Source organism: Rattus rattus, chromosome 8 (assembly GCF_011064425.1).
Source record: "Rattus rattus isolate New Zealand chromosome 8, Rrattus_CSIRO_v1, whole genome shotgun sequence".
Classification (NCBI taxonomy): Eukaryota; Metazoa; Chordata; class Mammalia; order Rodentia; family Muridae; genus Rattus; species Rattus rattus.
The window spans coordinates 6572344-6598566 of NC_046161.1; the positions used below are offsets into that span (position 1 = coordinate 6572344).

General features: G+C 37.8%; 1 protein-coding gene across 1 annotated transcript in view; it reads right to left on the minus strand.

The window, feature by feature from the left end:
- Cntn5 (contactin 5) overlaps nt 1-26223 on the minus strand; it is a 1166275-nt gene that overhangs the window by 667200 nt on the left and 472852 nt on the right. Inside the window, exon 3 of the mRNA XM_032911019.1 lies at nt 14784-14908. Coding sequence (XP_032766910.1) covers nt 14784-14838 — 55 coding nt within the window. The 5' untranslated portion in view covers nt 14839-14908. The remainder of the gene's footprint in view (nt 1-14783; nt 14909-26223) is intronic.

Genomic DNA, 26223 nt, shown 5'->3' on the forward strand with positions numbered 1-26223 from the left:
TTCTTCAGAAAGCACTCAGCCTCAGGCATTTTGTTATAGCAACACAGAGTTGAGTAAGTCTGGGTCCCACTAAGCTTTTAAATGTAACTGCTTCAGTTCAGCACAGTGTATCATACATCAAGAGTTTAAATCAGGAATACCATGCTGCATGAACATTCTATTAGTGGACCAAGAATCTATGCACTTCGTACATTCTCTTACACCATTGTGTTACTTGTCTTCCAATCTCCAGGAAAGGCCTAATGCCTCTGAAAGGCTGCATAAGCACCTAATGGCAGGTGGGAAGCTGAAAGATACCTGAAGCTGAAGGGTACATGAGAGCTATCTGTTTTATGCAATCTTGAATAAGAGAGACATTTGGGAGAGATGAGAACCAATACCTAATGTTGTCCTGATCTCTATACTTGACCACACACACATGCACACACACAAATACACACAGGGGCAGGGGTATCATAGAATCATCCTAGGATATCCTAAAATTACTGTAGTATGTTCTGTTCTGCACATTTGAGTTTCTGAAGTGGAGTTTCAGAAGCATTTTGTAAGACTGGGGGACACCCTTTATCTTCCTGCAGATGTGCGAACATATGGTGTTCCACACAGACCCTTCCTTGCTGGAGAGTTGTTTCCCTTACTCTACAAGGAGAAGAAAAAACTGAAAACGTTGGCATACAGTCTTTAAATGGTACTATTTTGCTTTCTTCGGCTTAAAAATAACATTTTATTAACATACTGAGAAATTAATTTAATCATGACATTTTTTTGTACAAACATAGCAGTCAGTGCACATCGTTCTTAATCATGCCCACTCTCTCTTCTGACTATGTAAGCTGGACCATCATTAACACCATTTAAGAAACACACATGACTGTGGGTGGCCATATTCCTTGACCTATGTGAACATTTAACATCTGAATTACCTAATTTTAGAGGATTGGCATAGTTTCTGAGATGACTGAAAACTAACTTAAGAGTGCACCAGATAATTTCAGTGCTGTAGCTTTGCATCCTGTGACAGAGAAGGGCATGGTGATGATGGCCAGCTCCTGGCAAAGTCAGAAGGAGCACTCAGTGCTTTTCCTTTCCTCAAAATGTTCCACTTTGCATTTTCACAGAAGTCATTTGTAGGAGCTTATTAGGAAGCTATATTTAAAACAAACTTCTGACCATGCTGAAGTGATTCACAGAATAGAATCAAATAAATGCATGGAAAAACTTATTTACAATCCAGTCGAAGCTGATACTCCAAAAGTTTTCTCGGCTGAAATCCAAAACTGATTAGATTCTTGCTTACTAAGCTCCACTAAACACACACACATACACACACACACACACACACACACACACACACACACACACACACACACACTACTACACTACCACATACAAACAACACTTATATATACATTGCACATAGCACATATCACAGATATATATGATACCAAACATTCTTAGTGAACAATGACCAACACACCCAACAAGTAATACATACATACACATCATGTACAACACACATCACATGCCATGGAAACACACTTCATTCCTACACTCAGAACACACAACCAACACTGGCAGATATAACAGACACACACATATGCACACACTTTAGTGTGTTTCTTTTCTATCTAACTCGTCATTCTTTTGACTATAATAATTTTTTAAAATAATGTTCTATCATATAATTTTTAGGCCTTTATTTCATACTCTACTTTTATCTCTGTCTCCTCATTTTGGCTCAATACAACAGGCAGAGACAACTTATATTGTCCATCATGCTAGATCACCATGTCTCTTCCACTCTGTCATATGCTGTTTTTAATCCAATCCAATCTGTCTGTTTTGATTTCTGCTTGTAATTAATTGCACTTTCTCATTTGATAACTATCTCTAACTGCTATCATTAAGAAATAAAAAAATTACAGTTAAAACATCTTGCTATTGCTCTGTAAAGTCTGGCTATATATCTAAAAAAATGAAAGGGTCATTGTATACTCTATGCAAATTAAACAATATTGAAATGTTTTACACAGTTATCCTTTATATCAAGCTTGGACATTCATTGCACAAAATAGAAAATCCTAGGAAACTCTCCTGATACTGCCTGTGCAACGCTGGCTCCTTAGAATTGCTCCTCAGAATATCAAATCTCACCCCCTTAGTTTTCAATAGATCAAATAGTTTATCCACTCCTGTGGTTTGGAAGTCTAAATTGGCTACCCAAAGTAAATGGAGCTGTTTAAGGCAGTAGTTGCAGGTAATATGAACTCTGGAAAATTCTGTCTTCTGTGCTACAATTGTTGCTATAGGCCTGTGATAGTACTTTTTGGCTGTGTGAATTTGGAGTTTGTATGTCACTAAGAAAACATTGTTGTGAAATGATATTTATGAATGCTACACTAATAGAGGTCTTCCAACTTTCAGTATGCAAGAACAGTTGTTTGCTATTGTTCAATATGTAAAGGCCAAGTATCCGTGCATGTCCCATGTAAAGATTACAATTTAAAGTACCAAGTGTCTACAAAGACATGCCAAGTGCTCATAGTACACCCAACTACAATATACCTTTTGGCTGGCCCCTAGCTACATCTCACAAATAAACAACTTTTACTTGCTGCAAAGAAAACCAACATCAACTCAATGGGAAGTTTTTAGGAGGAATGTTTCCTTTGAGGCTACTGTTTATCCAAAGGAAGACAAAAGAGGTTGTAGTATCCTCTGGGGATACAATCGCAGACAGATGTGAGTCATCTGATGTGCATGCTGGGAACCAAACTTTGGTGTACTGCAAGAACACCAGCACCTTCAAGCACTGAGATATCTCTCCGGCCCCTAACCCCAGGGCTGACTTTAGAGCGCCTGCAGACATCAGGTGACATTAATTTAGCTTCTCTTGGGCTTTGACGTGAACCTTTTCATCTTTCTCACCTTGACACTATAAAGGTTTGCATGCTGTAACTGAGTTTGGAACTGTACATAACACCACAAGCATGTCAGCCTGGAAGATGCAGCCTGGCAGCAAACATGACAACAGAGCCATGAAACATGGAAGATGCGAAGCATGTCTAGACTCCTCTGCTCCAGCTACAAAGTAACTGAATCAGTTAGCCTTGGCAGGCCAGGCCTTTGTCTGTCCTGACTTACGATGAACTCAAGAAGCAGCCTTTAACAATCTAAACTGCTAATGGAGTTCTCTCTCCTCAAAACTACTGGGATCTTTTTGGAACCTATTCTCTCAGTTTCTACTCTATGCAGTATGTGCACCACAAAGCAATGAAGATGATATTTTAGTTAGACCTGGTGGCTTATACCCTGCAACTCCAGAGCTTCAGAACCTTTGAGAAAATTATCATGAGTTTTCCATTAGCCTGAGGTACATAGCAAGGACATGCTCCAAGTAAGGGCAACCAGACAGACAGGAGCCTTCCCCCAGGTATCCCACACTACCTCACTCCTGCTCTGGATGCATGCGAGCTCCTGGGTTACAAATCTACTTTCTGACCTCTGATGCTTCCCAGTTCTCAGATGAATGTCCCTGCACACGTGTGCAGGCTGTGGCTGCTTTTGTATCAGAAACGGGGGGTTTAATTTTTCTGTTGTTGTTTCTGTTGAATGATATCTGACTCATTTATCAGTTTCTGTTTGACCCCCTTAAAAAGAACATCTTTAAGGCCAATGAATTTGCCGATGTGCAATGCCTCTGTTGTTTTGGATAAAAATCAAAAGCATTTTATAAATAAACTTTACTGGATATGAAATTAGTTAATATCTATTAGCAATGAATAGAGGTGGATAGTCTATGAATGTTTCATATGGGGGAGCAAAAATTATACGGAGATATTTGGAGAGTTTAGTGTCTGATTTCATTAACAGTTTCACAAAACTGCATCTACCATATGATGTTGATACTAAACTGCTCACTGGGCATGGTTTGGTGTATGACACTGGCCACTTTCCTGCAAAGCCTGCAGGCTGTGCATTCAGACCTTTAAGTAGTAATCATATGTAAGGAACATAAACTTGTTTATTTCTCCACTGACAGTCTTCATCCACCAAGGTTGTTCTTTCTCCATCATATGACACTTTCCTCATCTGCATGATGTCATTTCCTTCCTCATCACTGTGACACTTGTCCCTGCCAGCCCACCATAAGCATTTTTTCTGCTTGAAACTTATGTGTCTTTCTTTCCTATGATTATAAGATCTTTCCTTAGAAACCGAGTCACAGTGACGTATCATCATCCCACAGAAGACAGCATCCTGCTCTCAGGCCACATCACTCCCCAACTCTCCTCTTCCTGTTCCTTTATGTAAATTATCTCCATTAGATCTTATCTTACTTCTTTCCTACATAAACTGTATTTTCTCAATTTGCATACATGTTCCCTAAGGTTAAAGATGCTGTGATTTGTACATTGCTATGTTCCCAATGCCGAGAACAAGACGTAGTAGATGATAACAAGTATTTGCCAAAGGAATAGAAGTACAAACAAACAATTTCAAAAGATTCGAGGATGAAAAAGAGAATTTCGTATACTGTTTCATTTGTTTGTATCTGTGTGCACGTGTGTATGGATACATGAGTTCATGGGCTCCATGTGTGATCAGGGGCCTGTAAGACCAGGCATCAAGTCCCTTGGAACTGGACTAACAGGAAGGTGTGAAGTACCAGGTCCATGTGTGCTGGGAACCGAGTCCGGATCCCCTGCAAGAGCACTAAGCACATTTAACCCCCAAGCCTTTACTCCAGCCCCTGTATGTGTTGTTTTTGTTGTTTTTATTTTACTAGTTTTCGTCCCCATTACAATCGTCAATGCACTGTGCAGAATATGGGTCTATCTGATGGTCTTTGTCGATGGCTATGCTAGCTCTTAGAGAGCAGAATAGCTGATAACTGAAAGCAATGTTGCATGCTGAGTTTTATAGAATCTTTTTTTTTTTTAAAAAAAAGAAAAAGGTCAATTTCTTCAGGGTTATTATGGAACTTATAAGAATCCTCGGGCCAGAGTGAAATAGTTCTAAATTTCCACATTAAACAAAAATAGCTCCAGGCTAGGAAAACACTGCCAGCCAGTGACCTTCTGTGAGTTAGACAGGATGGAGGAGAAAGGCTCGCCCCTGTTTCCTCGAGGGCTCCTGCGGCCAAGGTTGCTGAGGGAAATAGCAGCATGGTACGCATCCATCAGCTGAAGTGACCACGTGACATTGGCCGGCTGACGTGACCATGTGACAGCTTGGATGACTCAGATTTGACCATTTTCTCTCTTTCCTTACCTTTTCGGATTTCTACTTCCTTCATTATTTTTCTCTGTTTTTACAACACCCCAGAATAAACTGAAGTGATTGTACTGCTTTAACTCGGGACATGTCTATGCTTCCGGGAAGTCTCGGCAGTGTCGCTAGCATCCAAAGGCATCACCATGGTTAGATAAGGGACCCAATGTTACTCCATCAGTTTGCCTATTTTCTGAGTAAAAATTACTAAACTATACCTCTCTTAACCCAAGAAAAGGACCTTTAAAAGCCTCATATTTATTAAATTACAAATAACTATAACTATACATTACAATAAGCATTATGCCACTTCTGTGCATGACACATCCAAGAGCACAAACTGCCTCTGCTTATAGAACAGAGGCCACATATTTTTATGCAAATAGGAACATCATAGCCATTATTCCCTGTGTAATATAAGGAAGTAATGCATAAAATATTCATTAAAATTTATACAAAGTACAAAATAAAAGGTAAAATAAATAAAGTAAATAATAATAATAATAAAGAGCATCACTTACAACCTGCTTTCCCCCTGACCTGGACCACTCAGATGGCTTTATCTCATATCAGACCAAGGCTAAATCCTCATGGGTCATGCACCAGGGTCAAAGTCATCACTGTGGAAACTAATGTGCAAACTTTATGGATAGAGATATAAGGAGCATTCAAAGGCAATTTAGGAAACCTGCACTATATAAATATACCGGAAAATGAAGTTGATACATTTTCAATGACTTAAATATGAGGGTAGCAAGATTTCTGTCAAAGATCTAAGGCAAATCAAAAAACAATGTGGAACACTTAAATGTGTTTCTTTCTCCCAATTAGTTATGCATGATTTAATTTACACACGAAGAATTAACAGTATTCTGATTCTAAAAACCCTATATATTTTGTTTAAAGATTATAGACTTTCCTTGTGTGTTTTTCTGTATTCAGTTTTGTAGGTTTCCTTAGGGGCTAGTGGTAGATGAATGGAATTCTCTACCCACTTTATATTCTGAGTATGGAATAAACCAGTGAGACACAGTCACTTGCTCACAAATGGCTGAAATGACTACAGCGAGCAGGCCTGCTCCTCCGTGCTTCTGGTAGATAGTGTGAGAGCCCATTATCAATAGCTCCACTCACATTGCTATTGTTACTTTGAAGTGTACCTCTGCTTGAGTGGCAACATTCATAGACAGTGTTCTTGGACGAGATTAACTATGAGTCTTCTGAGCTTTATTTTGAAACAAAGAAATATGATTTAGATGGTCACTTTAAAGAATTCTTGGTGATCATCACGACTTTTCCTAAATGACAGAATATTTCAACATATGCTGCTCACTCCTGTCCACTACTGAAGTGGAAAATCATTTTCAATAAATATAGTAATGTAAAAGAAAACACATTCATCTGACCTCGAACGTTAACTCTTTGTATAACTTTCAATAAACTGAATCGCGCACTTGAAATCATCTTAAGACTCAGAACTAGTTTGTTTGTTGATGAGTTAATTTTATTTCACCCCAGGAATTGTGACAATTATACATAAGTTTTAATATAGTCTTTGCTAGAAGATACAAAGAGTAAGTGCATTTGATTCAGGGCATCCAGCTCTTACCCCTACCTCCTGCCCTGCCAACCAGGAGAAATTAAATTGCTTGTTGAATAATTACATCTCTAATACCACCAGAGCATAGCTGATAAAGTCAGCTTGGATTGTCACAGTGAGGTAGCTCCTGTTACCATCAGGACTTCCCAGGGCACTAATTCGATGCACAAATACATAATTTAAAAATGATCAGGAAGAAGCCTTAATCCATTTTTTCTTTCTGAATTCCAGTAGGCCAGCCAGAGTTATTGGGCACCTGTTTGCTGTAGTGCCTTTGTTTCTGTTTCCCTTTATAATCTCTGAGGTTGCACTCTGACAATGACAAAGGTTTTCATGATTTACCACACCACCGCCAAGGAAGACAGTATTTGTATAAGCTTATCAGTGACAGACATTCTCTGTTCACCAGTACATCATCGGCTTGGCAGTGGAAACAAACTGTCTCCTTTTCAATAAAATGGATTTATCCCAAGAAGGAGAATAGGGTGAAGGAAGCAAGAAAGGGCTTTTCTTGTCGTCCTTGTTGTTATGTTTAAACCAATACAGCTTTCAGAAGCATCTGCAGGCGAATGGAAAGGTACCTACAAGTATTTATGTGAGAATTGGACGACGGTCATTGTAGCTGATCAGCTGGACTTCCCTTCTCATCTGGTATGTTTCAAAGCGTTGCTATGGGAGGCAGCCCGCGCACTTTATGTCCACCAGTTTCCATCTGCCTAGGAGCAACCTCACAGGACACAAAACAGTAAAGGGAAGAAAGGAGTCCTTGCAGAAGTTGTGTGTGCCAGCAATCTGAAGTATGTGAGGATGTCTTTTGACCTCAGAAAGCTGCAATTATTGGAGGAATAAGTATCTTTATCATGCTAAGCAGACATCATCTACGAAACATCCGTGTCATCAAGAAAGGATAATTTATGTTATATGAAAAGGAACTTTGCTATGATGAATACCATTGCAATATCCTCTCATGTTAAATATTTATAAGTGACTTAGCATAATTCGTAGCCATGTCCAAGAGAACTAAGACAACTGAGGGGCCCATCACCTAGGATATTTTTGTATAACACAGAGAATTAATCCACACTTTTTTATTTTGCTTTTGCTCACTCAAACGTGGAGAATAAATACAGAGTAATTTGTGAAGAGCTGCCATAAGTCAGGAAAGTTCCTCGTTATTTCAACAAACATAAGGGTGAATCCCACAGTTATTTCCTATTACTATTTCTGTATTTACTCGGAGAATGACATGTCCTCTGAGAGCCATTTTTACATTAAACAATAATATGGATTATTTTACTCCAACAGAGGTAAATATATTGATGACTTTCTCTACCCCTGTCTTTCTCTATATGTATGCATGAATATATCTTCAAAATTGTGCTATAATAATTATGACTTCCTCTCAAAATGTTTCTTATATACTATTATAAAAAGATTAGCTTTTTCTGAAGTTAATTTAATGCTAAGTAAAATAATGTACTGACCTTTAAAGCTATTTTTTTTTACATAGAGCTTGTAAGTTTTAGGTATTATCCTCTCGTCTGCTACTGTCTCAAAAATATGACAGAGAAATACCCACCAGTCTTAACTATTGACTATAGACAGAATTGTTACCAGTAACCTTACCCTAAAATAAATAAGCATGTGATAGACGTAGGGATGAGGGCTTTGTGCTCCATTGCTGGTTTCATACACATGGCAACCTTCTCAGCTACTCTGTTTAAGGTTATTCTCTTTCCATCCCTACGTTTGGTATTTGGCTCATGGGATTTGCTTTGGCCAATATGGCTTTGGCAAACAGAACATCAAGGCATGAAAAAGCTTTCATGCTGGAGTTTGTCCTTCCTCTTGTTACTGCAGACCTTGCTACCTCATGGCCCTAAAAAAGATTCTGTAGGGCTGGAAAATACTACACAGACTTCTAAGGGGAAAAAGACACCAGCAGTCTTACCAAACTCTGAACCCTGCGAACTACAATAAAAACCTGTCCAACAGGATGAACCTGGTGGTGCCACAGTGGCATGGCATCTATAACCAGTCACTTTCCAGTTTATTGGTAGTCCTTATGCACAGAAGAAATTCCCTTCCTTATAAAAACAAAAACTCAAAACACTGAAATATCCAAGGATAGAGGGATCAGGCTTTACCGAGAACCTGCCATGCTTTTGGCAAATGCCAGTGGGATCAAACTGCTTTCTGAATGGACATATTTGTATTTACAGGGCAATGATGCTTTCAGCCTTAATCAGAAAAGCTTCTGTTTGTAGTGGGTGGTGGTTAATACAGAGAAGTGTAAATGGTCAAAATGCTGAACATAAAAGGCTGTGGAGTTTACTGTATATGTATCAGTATCAGATATATACATATATACATATATATGTATGTATGTATGTATGTACACACACACACACACACACACACACACACATATATATATATATATATATATATATATAAATATATATCAAAGGCTCAAGAAAAAATGGAGAAGCCTATGTATGGAAAGCAGTTCTGTGGAACTCCATCTTCTGGGCATGACATTTCTGTTAGACTCATAATTTCTAGCAGCTGTGGTTACCTGGGAGAGATGTATACACGATATGGACAACAGAAAGGAGTCCATGTACTTGGTCAAGTTCTATCACTAGTAGGTGTTTCAGTCTTAAACTTTCACAAGGGAAGTATGGCTATGCTATGCACACTCTTCCAAATTTTCTTCCTTTCTGTTCTTCATTTTCCCCTATTAGGTTACTTCTTACTCCCTTGTAAAGACAAGGAGATATAATTACAGAGGCATGTTTTACATATGCAAATTTATCTTACTAAAAGATAATTTGGTTGAGTTGCTCATGTCTGAAGTATCTCAAAAAGAAAAATAAAGGACAGCTCAAAATAATCAGACGTGAAAGGTATTTCCAATGGTCCATATACTCTGGTCTTTAAGAGCCACTGTTCACAATGAAGACTCCTGAGAAAACTTTATTACTGTTTGCTCAGATTTTACACAGCATTGTTTTCATGGTATTTGTGATTCTACTCACATTCAAAAGTTAAATTTGTTTTCCCCCAATCTGCTTTTATATCTCAGTTTACTCAGTGTGGAGAGTTTTGAAGCTGTTTCCTCAGTTGATGCATGGTCTCAGAGACAACTAGATTGGATGTGGAGTCAACAAGGAAAAACCATACCTGTCTCATTGGGAAAAGTTCCCAAGCAGATTTCACACTTCAGGAAAGGACAATTTAAGTAATGCCTCCTCAAGGACAAAGCGTGTACACAAACTATTTGACATTCATCTGCAGAAAGATTTCTCCATTTCGTCTGGTTCATTATTTATTTCATATTTCATATACTCCAAGATAGACTCATTGGTACTCATTTTCTTTCAGCTATAGTGCAATGATTTTGAATCTAATCTGTGGTTCTAATTTGGGGACCTTTCAGGTTTGTGTCATACTATCCTTAATATATTTCATTTTAAAAGTTAAAACACTCAAGTGTGTGTGTGTGTGTGTGTGTGTGTGTGTGTGTCCTGGGGATGAATGTAGGTACCTCGGGGAGGTCAGGCACCAGTGCTCACTTCCTTCTTATTTGATGCAGGTCATCTGATGCCCATGTCTATGCCAGGCTAAGTAATTCCCAGATTCCAGGGTCCTCCTATTCCCCTCTTATCTTGCCACAGGGGAACTGGAACTATAGACAAGTGTCAGGTGTCCAGCTTTTTGTGTGTTCTTGGGAATATGAACTCATACTTACATAGCAAACATTTTACCTGCTGAGCCATCTCCCAGCGGCCCCTTCTTTCTGTCTTTCTCTCTCTTATTTTTTTAAAAGTAGTTTTATTTGCCCTAGCACTTCCATGTTTTCGGGCACCACAAGATACTCTGAAATGATTTATATAGGACATTTCCTGCTGCAGCCCTGTAATCAGTCATTTCTGAAATATCCCTTGTTCCTTCAAGAGCAAACTTAATAAAAAGAAAGATCTTGGCACTTTATGTGCTATTTCTACAGGGATATACTGCATAGTGTGTCCTAGGATGACTGAAATACAAGAGCTCTATTTATCTATATGTATATTGATATTGATTTCTATATCTATATCTATACCGACCTATAATCTGCATCTCTATCTGTATTTGTATTTGTGTATGGAAACATTTGTGTTTGTTTATAACATATGCCTTCAACAGCACTGACTGCCACATGGGTAACTCTGATAAACCTTCCATATCTATAGATATAGGTGCCTGCTCTGACATGGTTCCTTAGGTATAGCATACATGATATTAACACTGCACATTGGGAATCCACATTATTAAACAGAGAACTGTGCAGAAGCAAAATATAGGTTGCCTTTAGTTTTATAGTTCATTTCCAACATTTTTTTAATGTAATAGTGATCCCAACTTAAGTTGTCTTTTAAGTGGGTACTTTATAATTTCATTCCTTTTCATAGTCTAGAAAGAGTTTAGGGATCCTATGACCTCCTAAATTATTTTTAATTTAACTTGCATATATTAATATTCATTGTCTGATTTAAACTCTCTATGTAAGTATACCATACAGTGATTTAGTATCTGGTCCATAGAGAGTGCTTTCTCACGGCCTTCAAAATGATAATTGCTTCATTTGTGCCTCTGAGCACCTGCTCCGCCTCTCTCCTGGTAATCACTGCTCTATTCACGCCATTTCCCTTTCAGGTATGTACTAGAATCATATAGTGCATACAATCTGCAGAGGAGCGTCTTCCATTTAGCAATGTGCATGTCACGTTATGAGTCTATGATGTTTGCTCCTCACTTCTTTTATCACTGAATAGTGTTCCGTTGTTTACATAGCCAACAGCTTGTTCTTTCATTTATGAATGACATCTTTCTTGTAGTTTCCTCTTTGGAAGTATTATTATTTTTGGTTTTATTATTATTGAGAAAGATTTTCTTGTAACTCAATCTGGTCTCAGACACACTATAGAACCCACCACGGCCTCAAACTTCTCATCTCCTCCCCTCTATGTCCTAGGTGCTGGGGTTATAGATGTGTATTATCAAATTTAGTGTACACTCTACTGGCATCAAATCCAGGGCTTCCTGCGTGCTGGGTATGTACACTCCCACTGAAAAATATGCCTAGCCTGCCAATTCATTAAATTTTAATTGTATAAAATTATTATTATAAACTTGGAGATCGTTATTAATTATTTAAATATTAATTGATATTAATAATGCTCTTGTATACAAGTATATTTGAATTTTCTTTTACTCTCTGATTTACATATAACTGCTCTCCATATTTTGAAACCAGCTAGGTAAACACCTAGTTAAGAGGACAGGACCTGCTTGGCTCTAGGGTACGAACATTTGGACTCGTAACAAATTGTGAGGCGCTTTTAAATGATGAAGCCATTTTTTAACTTCAGTGAGAAAAGGTGAACAATAAGCCTGAATCATCACCAGCATTTTTAGCTGTTTTAATGCTAATTTGGAACATGCTATTTTATTTTGCTACACTTGCAGGTCTGATTTCAATAAAAGGGCATGAGTGCCATGAAAAGGCCTTCTTCTGGAAACACCCAGTTTTCAAACAAGGCTGAACTGTGTGAGAGCGCTTGCATATTCTCACCCGCACCCGCAGGATGGTCCAGTCACTTGGAAATGGATGTATGAAGCAACACTCTGTGCATTTATCTCTTCCCTTTAGCTATTCTTTCTGATTCAAGGAGCGCCCATTGCCTTACAGAGACACTTGACATTCAGTTCCTTCACCCTCATCTCTGTCCTGGTGATCAGGTGAGCATTCCCCACAAAGTGACACTTGTATCTAACCAAGAACACTAAAGTACAACACAGGAGATAATAAAACTGTGAAATAAATATAGGAAATGATTAAATAGCAGAATTAAGTAAGTGCATTGTCTATAGACCACAGTAAAGACTTCAAATAAAAGCTTTCCTGAACACGATCCTTTCTAGTGGCTATTAGGTTTTCCCCTACACTCGTGTCTACAGGGAGATTAAACTGACTTATAAAATACCTGCTATATTTACTCCCTATTAAATGCAGGTATGCTGGAGAAGTTCAAATGTCTTGCAGTGTTTCATTTATTCTACTGTCAACGACAACTTGAAACATGAAAACAGGAAAGTTAAAAGTCACAGATACCAAGAAAGACATGTTCCAATGGCATTTTCTAAAACACAGGGTACAGCTTTGTTGAAGGAAGTATTACTGGGAAAAAAATCTATTGTCTGGTGAGTTCAAGAGAAAGTAACTTTGACGATTATTCTGAGCTTCAGCATTGCTACCTTAAACATGAAAACAATGGTTCACAGTTCAAACAGGCAAGGGTCATGAGAAGACACAGGGAAAACACTGAATTCAGCACAGGCGGTTAAGATTGCACAGAGAGAACCAGGTAGAAGCTGCTTTCTGAAGACTCACTCCTTACATGATCATATTTATGAATCATACTTTTCAGCTAATGACCAGGATCTTTGACATATGTTTTTAATGTTCTACATTGGCCTCTCCCATCATTCTATACAGACAAGTCCGACCTTCACATCTCTTTTTTGCACTCACTGTGTAATAAGCAATGTTTACAAAAATAATATTATGGATAAATGAATAATTAATGTGTGGTTGTTTGGCCACTAATCGATTACTGGTATAGGGCTGTGAGGTTTCTATGTATACTTTCAGAAACATGTACACATATCCAAGTGTACTTAATAATCACACCTTAGCACATATTGATTTGCAGAAGCGAAATGTCAAGTTTATTTCTGCCCATACAAAAGTGGTGTCAGATTTCAAACAAGCACATTTGGAGCCCTTTTTGATCGAGACCTGGGGTGTTAAAATAGTCGCATATTGTGTAGGTGCTGCGCAGCTGGAGAACTGGCAAGAAGACTAAAAGCTGTTGCATAATTACTAGGAAAACCGTGGCTCAATGACTGTCAGGGAGGTTATATTTACTTCTCAGTAGTTTGACCTTCTGCCTATCCTGTTTGACACTTAGTACTTTTCTTCAGGTAGCACAATAACCCACAAAACCTGATGATGTTAGAACATATCTGATTCTTTGACACAGACAACGATCTACGGAGTCAATGAGCTACATTCACCACACAGTGAATGCATGGCTTTGCGTGGCGAGTTGCGGATAAAGCTGTATAATTCTCCAAACAGTTCATATGTATGTTACATGAATATCTGCGTAAATACTGATTCTCCTCAAACTGTATTTGGAATAATTCAGATATTAGAAATATGTTCATAAATAATTTAAAAATCACTCTAAAATGACAGCAGCCAGATATTTTCAGACATATACCATATAAGCCCCCCCAAATTTATTTACAGTAAAACTGCTGAGTTTAATTTAATCAGCTTCTCAACATAATGTGCTTTGCACTGAAATCATGATATTTGATTTCTACACATTCTTAAAATAAATAAGCCTGGGTGTTTCAATTTTTATTATGAAGATATTATTATTCAAAATAACAAATTTTTTCATAATTAAAGGTCATTTATGGTTCCAACAACAAATCAAACCAACACCAATTCAAAAGTGCCGTGCTAAATAGATATTCTTGTCTGACAGGGGACATTTTATTTAGCGAAGCGACAATTGTATACATACATTATCCAAAGCTTCTGAAGGCTAGCAATAATAGAAAGTGAATGTGAATAAGGTAGATATTTAGTCATAATTTTTATTTTGTAACTAATTATTGCTCTTCATAATTTTCTGCAGCGTTGGCGAGGTTGTTTAGTTCTGCTTAACAATATCATGATTGGTATAAATTATAACTGGTATTAGAAAAAACTGTGGATGAGATCTTAATAGAGTTTTCTTAACTGAGACTTAATAAAAAAAACCAAATAATTATGCATGCATTTTACCTGAAAGACACCTTGTGAAAGACAGGAACAGGATTAGTCTCCAAGAGGAAGCCATGATTGGTCACTGAACTCTTCTGGATCCCAGAGTAGTGATCAGCACTGATGTTTCCTCATTGACAAAAATCCTGTTGAGATAGATACAGGTTTCAAAGACAGAAAATGCCCTCTTCCTCCACAAAACCTCATAATATCATTACACACAACTTTAAGTGTACAGGTTACATACATAGAGCATCCCTATTGTCTTAGTTAATTATTTTTTTACTGCTGTGTAAAAACACCATGACAAAAAGCAATTTGAGGGAAAAGATTTATTTCATCTTATAACTTGCATCTTATAACTTCATCATCTGGGAAAATCAGGGCAGGAACTCTTGACAGAAACCTGGAGGCAGGAGCTAATGCAAAAGCAATGTTGAGGAATGCTGTTTATTGGCGCACCCTATTTCTTATAACGTACTGGGCTGTCTGCCCATGATGGCACTGCCCGCCGTGAACTCGCTTCTCACATATCAATCATCAATCAAGAAAATGTACCACAGACTTGTACAGCTACTTGGTAGGGAATTTTTCTCAATTTAGGATTCCAATTTCATAATGACTCCAGCTTGTGTCAAGTTGACATAAAAGTGGCCAGCACACCTACGGATGGTATGAAAATAAATTCTGCTACCGCTCAGTTAATGTGAAACATGGAACTTCATAAAGTGGATAAACTGTCCCTATTTGCTTCTGTTGAATATTCTCTTGCAGACCATAAAACCATCAGGGTCTAGACAAGATGAGTTTTCCTCACACAGCATGTATAAATACTTAGTACACTAGGCCAATTATTTGACTTGAAAGACAGGAGTGAGACACAGGTTATATTAATGTACACTCCTGTTCTAGAAAGAAACTAATGATCAGTTAGCCAAGAGATTTTACACGCCATGCCTGGAGCTCACGGGAACCTCCACAGGAGATGGTCTCATTTAATTATTAATATCAACTGCCTTTGTTGATAACTCTAGTGATTATCTGTAGTGTGTTACAGTTCCCTCCTTTGGTGCTTAATATCTCATAGCATCTTTTGCTAGCCAGAACCTGAGGGAAATAAGGATTTTCATGAATATTTAATATTTTTGTAATGCTATTTTTATAACAATAAGCAGAATAGCACATTGATATCTCTAGGTTTCTGTTTCTGCGCTGAGAGGCAGAATAAACATGAAAGAAATAGAAAGGTCTAATGCCAGACTTTCTGCAAACACGTGACCAGTATGCCTTGCACGTTCCTATTGTATACTAAGCTGCAAATTTCAAGTGTCAGCCGTGATATTTCTGGCCAAGTCTCCGTTAGGTTAAGAGGCTGTAGCATAGTGCTCTAATGGTTTTTACATAATTGTTTTCTTGATGTAGCTTTTCACTATGGACTTTGAGTTTGAGGTTGTCTCTGTCTTTTGGGAAATCTCTTCAGATATAGACATGCATTTCCCCCTAACTAGGCTAGAATTTAATAGAAAGAAACAAAAGAATAGAATCTCTTGTTAATTTTTCTCTCTGAAACAGTTACTTTTCATTTTATTTATATTTTGAAGTCCAAGCTTAATTAGTAATCAAAATAAAAGTGTGAATAATCATGGATTGATTTATACCTGACCCAAACAATAAAAGAAACTTTCTTTTTATGAGTAAATATTATAAATAAGTAAAACAAAGTATACATTAAAGAATACATAGATAATTTGTTAAGATTTAAAACCATTTTATTATTTAATTACTATTTAAATTATAAATAATATTCTGTTTCCAAAAAAGTAAGAAAATTTAGTAGATCACAACAATGGGGAAATGGAATGAAAGTCACTGGAATTCCAACAATTATTCATAAAGATTGTACAATTGAATTATCACAATTATTTAATAATATGACTGATTTTCTTACATTGTGAATTTTGAGAAGGCAACAGGTTTTGCTGTATTGACTTCAGCAAATTTCCACTCTTTTTCAGGTCCTCAAAATTGCTATATCATTGTTCTAACATCCTCTATTATTTTTACTATTCATGTTAAACAAATGCAAATGGTATTGCAGGTTCTACAGGCTGCCCCTGGCAATGGCCACAGGAAACCCTACACTAACATGTCTGTACACAGAGCTTAGAAGGAAAAACATTTAAACACCAAAATAGCAGGAAAGGTGTAAACCCCATAGTTTTGTATACAAAGTATTATTACACCTTTTCCCTATAAAATGTAAATTTTAGTTCACTGAATTTGATGACAAAAGAATTTATTTTATATTAAAGAGTATTTTCTTCTAATAAAGTGTGTGTGTGTGTGTGTGTGTGTGTGTGTGTTCATTATTAAGGAGCAATATTTATTCATGGGACTTAACATCAGAATCATAGTTCTTTAAAATGCATTCATTAAAAGTTACTTAGTTTGACTCCTATTTTGTTCTAATGATTATGCTTTCTTCGTATTTGAGGAAAGCTAAAAATGTAATAAACTGTAAGGTTCTAAAAGTGCAAAGCATTTATAAGATATTTCTTTAAAACAATTATGTTATAACTTAAACTACTGAGAAAACTTTAAAATAAACAAGATAATTTGTCACAAATATATTAAATTCATGCTAGATGCCAAATTAACTTATCATCTCTGAATACGTGCTCTGAAAGCTAATGGAAGAGTGTGCATTTAGAAATGCCTTCTCAGGGATGTAGCGTCAGTACTTTACACTGCTGTGCAGTGAGAGATTGGAAAGCCACATCTGCTAATTTGAAAACATTTGAAACAGTCATGCTTTTGTGAGGATGTGGTTTAGTTCTCAGCAACAAGCAGTCTGCACACCTGTTATATTTAGAATCCAGCAGCTGAAGAGTGCCTTCTTTCATTAGCCCCTGAAATATTACAAAACTTTGCAAGTGAAATCATGTACTAGTGTTAGTCTCTACCTAGAAAGAATGAATCATAGTGAGGTTGGCCACAGAGAAAGAGACTTAAAACCTCGAACAATATGGCACAATATCCAGGAAGGAGAAGTTGCCATGGGTTAGGTTAGCCATAAATGATGTGATAAAATGTTACTATGTAACTGCAAGTCACCCTTGCTCCTAAAGATACATATAGCAAACTGTTCTTAGGTGGTCTAGCTACAAAGGGGAATAGAGATTGAAATGGAGGACAGTAGAGGGAGGGAATAAGAGAGGAAACACACATACAGAGAGAGAGAAGAGAGAGACAGAGAGAGAGAGAGGGGGGAGGGGAGAGAGACGGAAGGAGGAGAGGAGGAGGGGAGGAGAGAAGAGAGAGGGAAGAATAAAGGGAGGGAGAGAGAAGGGATGACAGGAGAGAGGGAGGAATGGAGGGAAGGAAGGAAGGAGGAGGGAGAAGTTCAGGGGTGATGGTCCAGGATCCTGTCACAGAGATGCTCTCTGTCCCCTCTCTTCCTCTCTCTACCACAGGGATAGATAATAACTTAAGATGTTTGAGGCTATATCATATCTCTGACTTTGTGTTTTATTCTTAGGATGAAATACAGAATTGTTATATAGTTGCAAGGATCCTAGGCTCCCCCACCTTCCCCAAACTGGGACTTTTTAGTAATTTGTGCTCTCTCTCTGGATTCTTATTACTATTTTCAGGTGTAACTTGTTGAACACAGTTTCTTCCGAATGCTGCCTTTGGTTTCCTTAAAACAACAAGGTGTCTTCTCTTCACTTTATCGTTTCTTAAACTGCCTTATTCTTTGCAGTTAATGAACAAGGTTGCTTTGGTATTTACTCAGTCTTACCTTCCTACTTGAATATCATATTATAATAATGGCAAATGTATTTGTATTGTTCATCTTTACAGACCTAGTACCTAGAAAATAACAGGCATTTAAAAAACCAATCAGACTTTATATTATTTGGATCTATTATGAAGGGTGTCGTTTCCCTAATTTCTTTCTTGGCTTGTTTCTCCTTTGTGTAGAGGAAGGCTACTGACTTATTGAGTTAATTTTATACCCAGCCACTTTGCTGAAGGTATTTATCAGGTTTAGTAGTTTTCTGGTGGAACTTTTGGGATCACTTCAATATACTATCATATCATCTGCAAATAGTGATATTTTGACTTCTTCTTTTCCAGTCTGTATCCCCTTGACCTCCTTTTGTTGTCTGACTGCTCTGGCTAGAACTTCAGGAACTATATTGAATAAGTAGGGAGAGAGTGGGCAGCCTTGTCTAGTCCCTGATTTTGGTGGGATTGCTTCAAGTTTCTCTCCATTTAGTTTAATGTTAGCAACTGGTTTGCTGTATATGGCTTTTACTATGTTTAGTTATGGGCCTTGAATTCCTATTCTTTTCAGGACTTTTATCATGAAGGGGAGTTGCATTTTGTCAAATGCTTTCTCAGCATCTAATGAAATGATCATGTGGTTTTGATCTTTCAGTTTGTTTATATAATGGATCACGTTGATGGTTTTCCAGATATTAAACCATCCCTGCATGCCTGGGATGAAGCTCTTGATCATGGTTGATTGTTTTGATGTGTTCTTGGATTCTTTGCAGAATTTTATTGATTATTTTTTGCCGATATTCAAAGGGAAATTGGTCTGAAGGTCTCTTTCTTTGTTGGGTCTTTGTGTGGTTTAGGTATAAGAGTAATAGTGGCTTCATAGAATGAACTGGGTAGTGCTCTGTCTGTTTCCACTTTATGGAATAGTTTGGATAGTATTGGTATGAGGTCTTCTATGAAGGTCTGATAGAATTCTGCACTAAACCCATCTGGACCTGGGCTCTTTTGGTTGGGAGACCTTTAATGACTGCTTCTATTTCCTTAGGAGTTATGGGATTGTTTAACTGGTTTATCTGTTCCTGATTTAACTTCGGTACCTGGTATCTGTCTAGGAAATTGTCCATTTCCTGTAGATTTTCAAGTTTTGTTGAATATAGGTTTTTATAGTAAGATCTGATGATTTTTTGAATTTCCTCTGAATCTCCCATTTCATTTCTGATTTTGTTTATTGGGACACATGCTCTGTGTCCTCTCGTTAGTCTGGCTAAGGGTTTATCTATCTTGTTGATTTTCTCAAAGAACCGACTTTTGGTTCTGTTGATTCTTTCTATGGGGGACAAATAACCCTATTAAAAATGGGGTTCAGAGCTAAACAAAGAATTCACAGCTGAGGAATGTTGAATGGCTGAGAAACACCTAAAGAAATGTTCAATATCTTTAGTTATAAGGGAAATGCAAATCAAAACAACCCTGAGATTTCACCTCACACCAGTGAGAATGGCTAAGATCAAAACTCAGGTGACAGCAAATGCTGGCGAGGATGTGGAGAAAGAGGAACACTCCTCCATTGTTGGTGGGATTGCAGACTGGTACAACCATTCTGGAAATCAGTCTGGAGGTTCCTCAGAAAATTGGACATTGAACTACCTGAGGATCCATCTATACCTCTCTTGGGCATATACCCAAAAGATGCCCCAACATATAAAAAAGACACATGCTCCACTATATTCATAGCAGCCTTATTTATAATAGCCAGAAGCTGGAAAGAACCCAGATGCCCTTCAACAGAGGAATGGATACAGAAAATGTGGTACATCTACAAAATGGAATATTACTCAACTATCAAAAACAATGCCTTTATGAAATTCATAGGCAAATGGTTGGAACTGGAAAATATCATCGTGAGTGAGCTAACCCAATCACAGAAAAACACACATGGTATGCACTCATTGATAAGTGGCTATTAGCCCAAATGCTTGAATTACCCTAGATGCATAGAACAAATGAAACTCAAGACGGATGATCAAAATGTGAATGCTTCACTCCTTCTTTAAAAGGGGAACAAGAATACCCTTGGCAGGGAATAGAGAGGCAAAGATTCAAACAGAGACAGAAGGGACACCCATTCAGAGCCTGCCCCACATGTGGCCCATACATATACAGCCACCCAATTAGACAAGATGGATGAAGCAAAGAAGTGCAGGCAGACAGGAGCCAGATGTAGATCTCTCCTGAGAGACAAAGCCAGAATACAGCAAATACAAAGGTGAATTCGACAGCAAACCACTGAACTGAGAATAGGACCCCGTTGAAGGAATCAGAGAAAGAACTGGAAGAGCTTGAAGGGGCTCGAGACCCCATATGTACAACAATGCCAAGCAACCAGAGCTTCCAGGGACTAAGCCAGTACCTAAAGACTATACATGGACTGACCCTGGACTCTGACCTCATAGGTAGCATTGAATATCCTAGTAAGATCACCAGTGTAAGGGGAAGCCCTTGGTCCTGCTAAGACTGAACCCCCAGTGAACGTGATTGTTGGAGGGAGGGCAGCAATGGGGGGAGGATGGTGAGGGGAACACTCATAAAGAAGGGGAGGGGGGGGGGGATGGGGCCAAACCGGGGAAGGGAATAACACTCGAAATGTAAATAAGAAATACTCAAGTTAATAAAAAAAATCAGACATTCTGAGACTGCAGGACAGATTGCCACCTCTGCACACCTCTGCCCACATCCCTGGTTCAAGGGGAACCTGCACAGTGCCTCTGGACACAGTGATATAGGAAGAGACAGCCCCCAGTAAGCCACGGTTCTGGACTGCGCCCAGGACTGAACTTAACTGGCCAAATAGCTCCCTGCACCCAAATCCCATGGGGGAGAGAGCTAAAAACTCAGAAATGTAGATACTTCTGAGAAGTCCGAGGAGAATACCCTTGCCAATAGTCCAGAACCAAGAGGGAATCAAATAGTGCCAACTGTGCCTACTGGGTGCAAGGACGTAGGAGCAATAAGGGGCAGGTCCCATGGATACCTGCCTGCTCCTAGAGATGGAAGAGAGTGTCCAGGAGCACCGCCACAACTGAAATCAGAGCACCTGTTCTCAGAAACGGCTAAAAGAAAACAAGAAAACAGTACTACAGAAGTGCTGACAAAGAGGCCTACAGCAGGGTCAAGTCACTCTCAGAAACAGCAAGACAAGCAAACACCAGAGACAACCCAATGGCTAGAGGCAAGTGCAGGAACCTAAGCAACAGAAACCAAGACTACTTGGCATCATCAGAGCCCAGTTCTCACACAAAGAAAATACTGGATATCCAAACACACCAGAAAAGCATTTTTTTTTTGATAATGATGGAGGACTTTAAGAAAGACATAAAGAACTCCCTTAAAGAATTGCAGTGAAACACAAGTAAACAAGTAGAAGCCCTTAGAGAGGAAACACAAAAATCCCTGAAAGAATTACAGGAAAACACAACCAAACAGATGAACGAATTGAAAATGGAAATAGAATCAATAAAGAAAGCACAAAGGGAGACAACCCTGGATATAGAAAACCTAAGTAAGAGTCAAGGAGCTGTAGATACAACCATCACAAACAGAATACTACAGATAGAAGAGAGACTCTCAAGGGCAGAAGATACCATAGAAAACATCGCCACAACTGTCAAAGATAGTGGAAAATGCACAAAGCTCCTAGCCCAAACCATACAGGAAATCTAGGACACAATGAGAATAATAAGGATAATAGTTATAGAAGAAAATGAAGATGCCCAACTTAAAGGGCCAGTAAATATATTCAACAAAATTATAGAAGAAAACTATCCTAACCTAAAGAAAGAGATGCCCATAAACATACAAGAAGCCTACAGAACTCCAAATAGATTGGCCCGGAAGAGAAATTCCTCCCATCACATAATAGTTAAAACACCAAATGCACAAAAAAAAGTAAGAATATTAAAAGCAGTAAGGGAAAAGGTCAAGTGACATATAAAGGCAGACCTATAAAATTACACCAGACTTCTCACTAGAGACTATGAAAGCCAGAAGATCCTGAACAGATGTCATGCAGACGCTAAGAGAACATAAATGCCAGCCCAAGTTATTGTATCCAGCAAAACTCTCAATTAACATAGATGGAGAAACCAAGATATTCCATGACAAAACCAACTTAAACAATATCTTTCTACAAATCCAGCTCGACAAAGGATAATAGATAGAAAACTCCAACACAAGGAGAGAAAGTACACCGTACAGAAAGCAAGAATATAATTTCCTTGTAATGAAACGGAAAGAGAGACAAACAAGCATAATTCCACCTCTAACAATGAAAATAACAAGAAGCGACAATCACTATTTCTCAATATCTCTCAATATTTAAGGACTCAATTCCCCAATAAAAAGACATAGACTAACAGACTGCATATGTAAAGAGGACCCAGGATTTTGTTGCATATAAGAAACACACCTCAGAGACAAAGACAGACACTACCTTTGAGAAAATGGCTGGAAAACAACTTTCTAAGTAAATGGCCCAAAGAAAAACACTGGAGTTGCCATTCTAATATCAAATCAAATTGACTTTCAACCAAAAGTCATTAAAAAAGAAAAGGAAGGACACTTCATATTCATCAAAGGAAAAATCCACCAAGATGAACTCTCAATCCTAATATCTATGCTCCAAATGCAGGGGCACCTACATTCCAGAAAGAAACCTTACTAAAGCTCAAAGCACACATTGCACCTCACATGATAATAGTAGGAGATTTTAACACCCCAGTCTCATCAATGGACAAATCGTGGAAACAGAAATTTAACAGAGACATAGAGAAACTAACAGAAGTTAAGGACCAAATGGACTTAACAGATATTTATAGAACATTCCAGCCTAAATCAAAAGGATATACTTTCTTCTCAGCACCTCATGGTACCTTCTCCAAAATGAACCATATAACTGGTCACAAAACAGACCTCAACAGATACAGGAAGATAGAAATAATCCCATATACCCTATCAGATCACCACGTACTGCGACTGGTCTTCAGTAACAATAATAATGACAGAAAGCCCACAAATACATGGAAGTTGAATAATGCTCTACTGAGTGACAACTTGATCAAAGGAACAAATAAATAAATAAATTAAAGACCTCTTAGAATTTAATGAAAATGAAGATACAACATTCTCTAACTTATGGGACACAATGAAAGCTGTGCTAAGAGGAAAGCTCATAGCTCTGAGTGCCTGCAGAAAGAAACAGGAGAGAGCATATGTCACCAGCTTGACAGCACACCTAAAAGCTCTAGAACAAAAAGAAATAAATAAACCAAGAGGAATAGAAGGCAGGAAATAATCAAACTCAGGGCTGAAATCAACCAAGTAGAAACAAAAAGGACTATACAAAGAATTAGCAAAACTAGGAGCTGGTTCTTTGAGAAAATCACTAAGATAGATAAATTCTTAGCCAAACTTACCAGAGGTCACAGAGAGTGTATCCAAATTAACAAAATCAGAAATGAAAAGGGAGACATAACTACAGAATCTAAAGAAATTAAAAAGTTATCAGATCCTGCTACAAAAGCCTATATTCAACAAAACTTGAAAATTTGGAGGAAATGGTCAATTTTCTAGACAGATACCAGGTACCAACATTAAATTAGGAACAAATAAACCATCTAAACAACCCCATAACTCCTAAAGAAATAGAAGCAGTTATTAAAATCTCCCAATCAAAAAGAGCCCTGGACCAGACTGGTTTTTATGCAGAATTCTATCAGACCTCATACCAATACTGTCCAAACTATTCCACAAAATAGAAATGGATGGAGCACTACCAAATTCTATCTATGAATCAACAATTATTCTTATACCAAAACTACACAAAGACCCAACAAAGAAAGAGAACTTCAGACCAATTCCCCTTATGAATATTGATGCAAAAATACTCAAGAAAATTCTTGCAAAGTGAATCCAAGTACACATCAAAATGATCATCCATCATGATCAAGTAGACTTCATCCCAGGGATGCAGGCATGGTTAATAGACAAAAATCCATCAATGTAATCCACTATATAAACAAACTGAAAGATAAGAATCATATGATCATTTCATTAGATGCTGAGAAAGCATTTGACAAAATTCAACACACCTTGATGATAAAGTCCTGTAAAGAACAGGAATTCAAGGCCCATACCTAAACACAGTAAAAGCCATACACAGCAAACCAGTAGCTAAAATCAAACTAAATGGAGAGATACTTAAAGCAATCACACTAAAATCAGGGACTAGACAAGGTTGCCCATTCTCTCCCTATTTATTCAATAACATACTTGAAGTCCTAGCCAGAGCAATCACACAGCAAAAAGAGGTCAAAGGGATACAAACTGGAAGTGAGGAAATCAAAATATCACTATTAGAAGATGATATGATAGTGTACTTACGTGACCCCAAAAGTTCCACCAGAGGACTACTTAATCTGATAAACAATTTCAGCAAAGTGTTGGAGTATAAAATTAAATCAAACAAATCATTAGCCTTCCTCTACTCAAAGGATAAATAGGCTGAGAAAGAAATTAGGAAAATGACACTCTTCACAACAATCCCAAATAATATAAAATATCTTGGTGTGACTTTAATCAAGCAAGTGAAAGATCTGTATGACAAGAACTTCAAGTTTCTGAAGAAAGAAACTAAGGAAGATCTCAGAAAATGGAATGATCTTCCATGTTCATGGACTGGCAGGATTAATATAATAAAAATGGCCATTTTCCCAAAAGCAATCTACAGATTCAATGCAATCCCCATCAAAATTCTTACTCAATTCTTTATAGAGATAGAAAAAACAATTTTACAAGTTCATTTAGAATAACAAAAAACCCAGGATAGCGAAAACTGTACTCATCAATAAAAGAACTTCTGGGAGAATCACCATCCCTGACTTCAAGCAGTATTACAGAGCAATAGTCATAAAAACTGTATGGTATTGGTACAGAGACAGGCAGATAGATCAGTGGAACAGAATTGAAGACCCAGAAATGAACCCACACACCTATAGTCACTTGTTCTTTGAAAAGGAGCCAAAACCATCCGATAGATGAAAGATAGCACTTTCAACAAATGGTGCTGGTTCAACTGGAGGTCAACATGGAGAAGAATGCAAAATGATCCATTCTTATCACCCTGTACAAAGACAAAGCTTAAGTCCAAGTGGATCAAGGACCTCCACATCAAACCAGATACACTCAAACTAATAGGAGAAAAGTGGAAAAGAGTCTTGAATACATGGGTACTGGGGAAATTTTCCTGAACAAAACACCAATGGCTTATGCTCTAAGATCAAGAATAAAACTGCAAAGCTTCTGTAAGGCAAAAGACACTGTCATTAGGACAAAACAGCAACCAACAGATTGGGAAAAGATCTCTAACAACCAATCTGATAGAGGGCTAATATCTAAAATATACAAAGAACTCAAGAAGTTAGACTCCAGAGAGCCAAATAACCCTATTATAAATGGGGTACAGAGCTAAACAAAACATTCTCAGCTGAGAAATATCGAATGGCAGAGAAGCGCCTAAAGAAATGTTCAAAATTCTTAGTCATAAGGGAAATGCAAATCAAAATAACCCCAAGATTCCACCTCACACCAGTGAGAATGGCTAAGATCAAAAACTCAG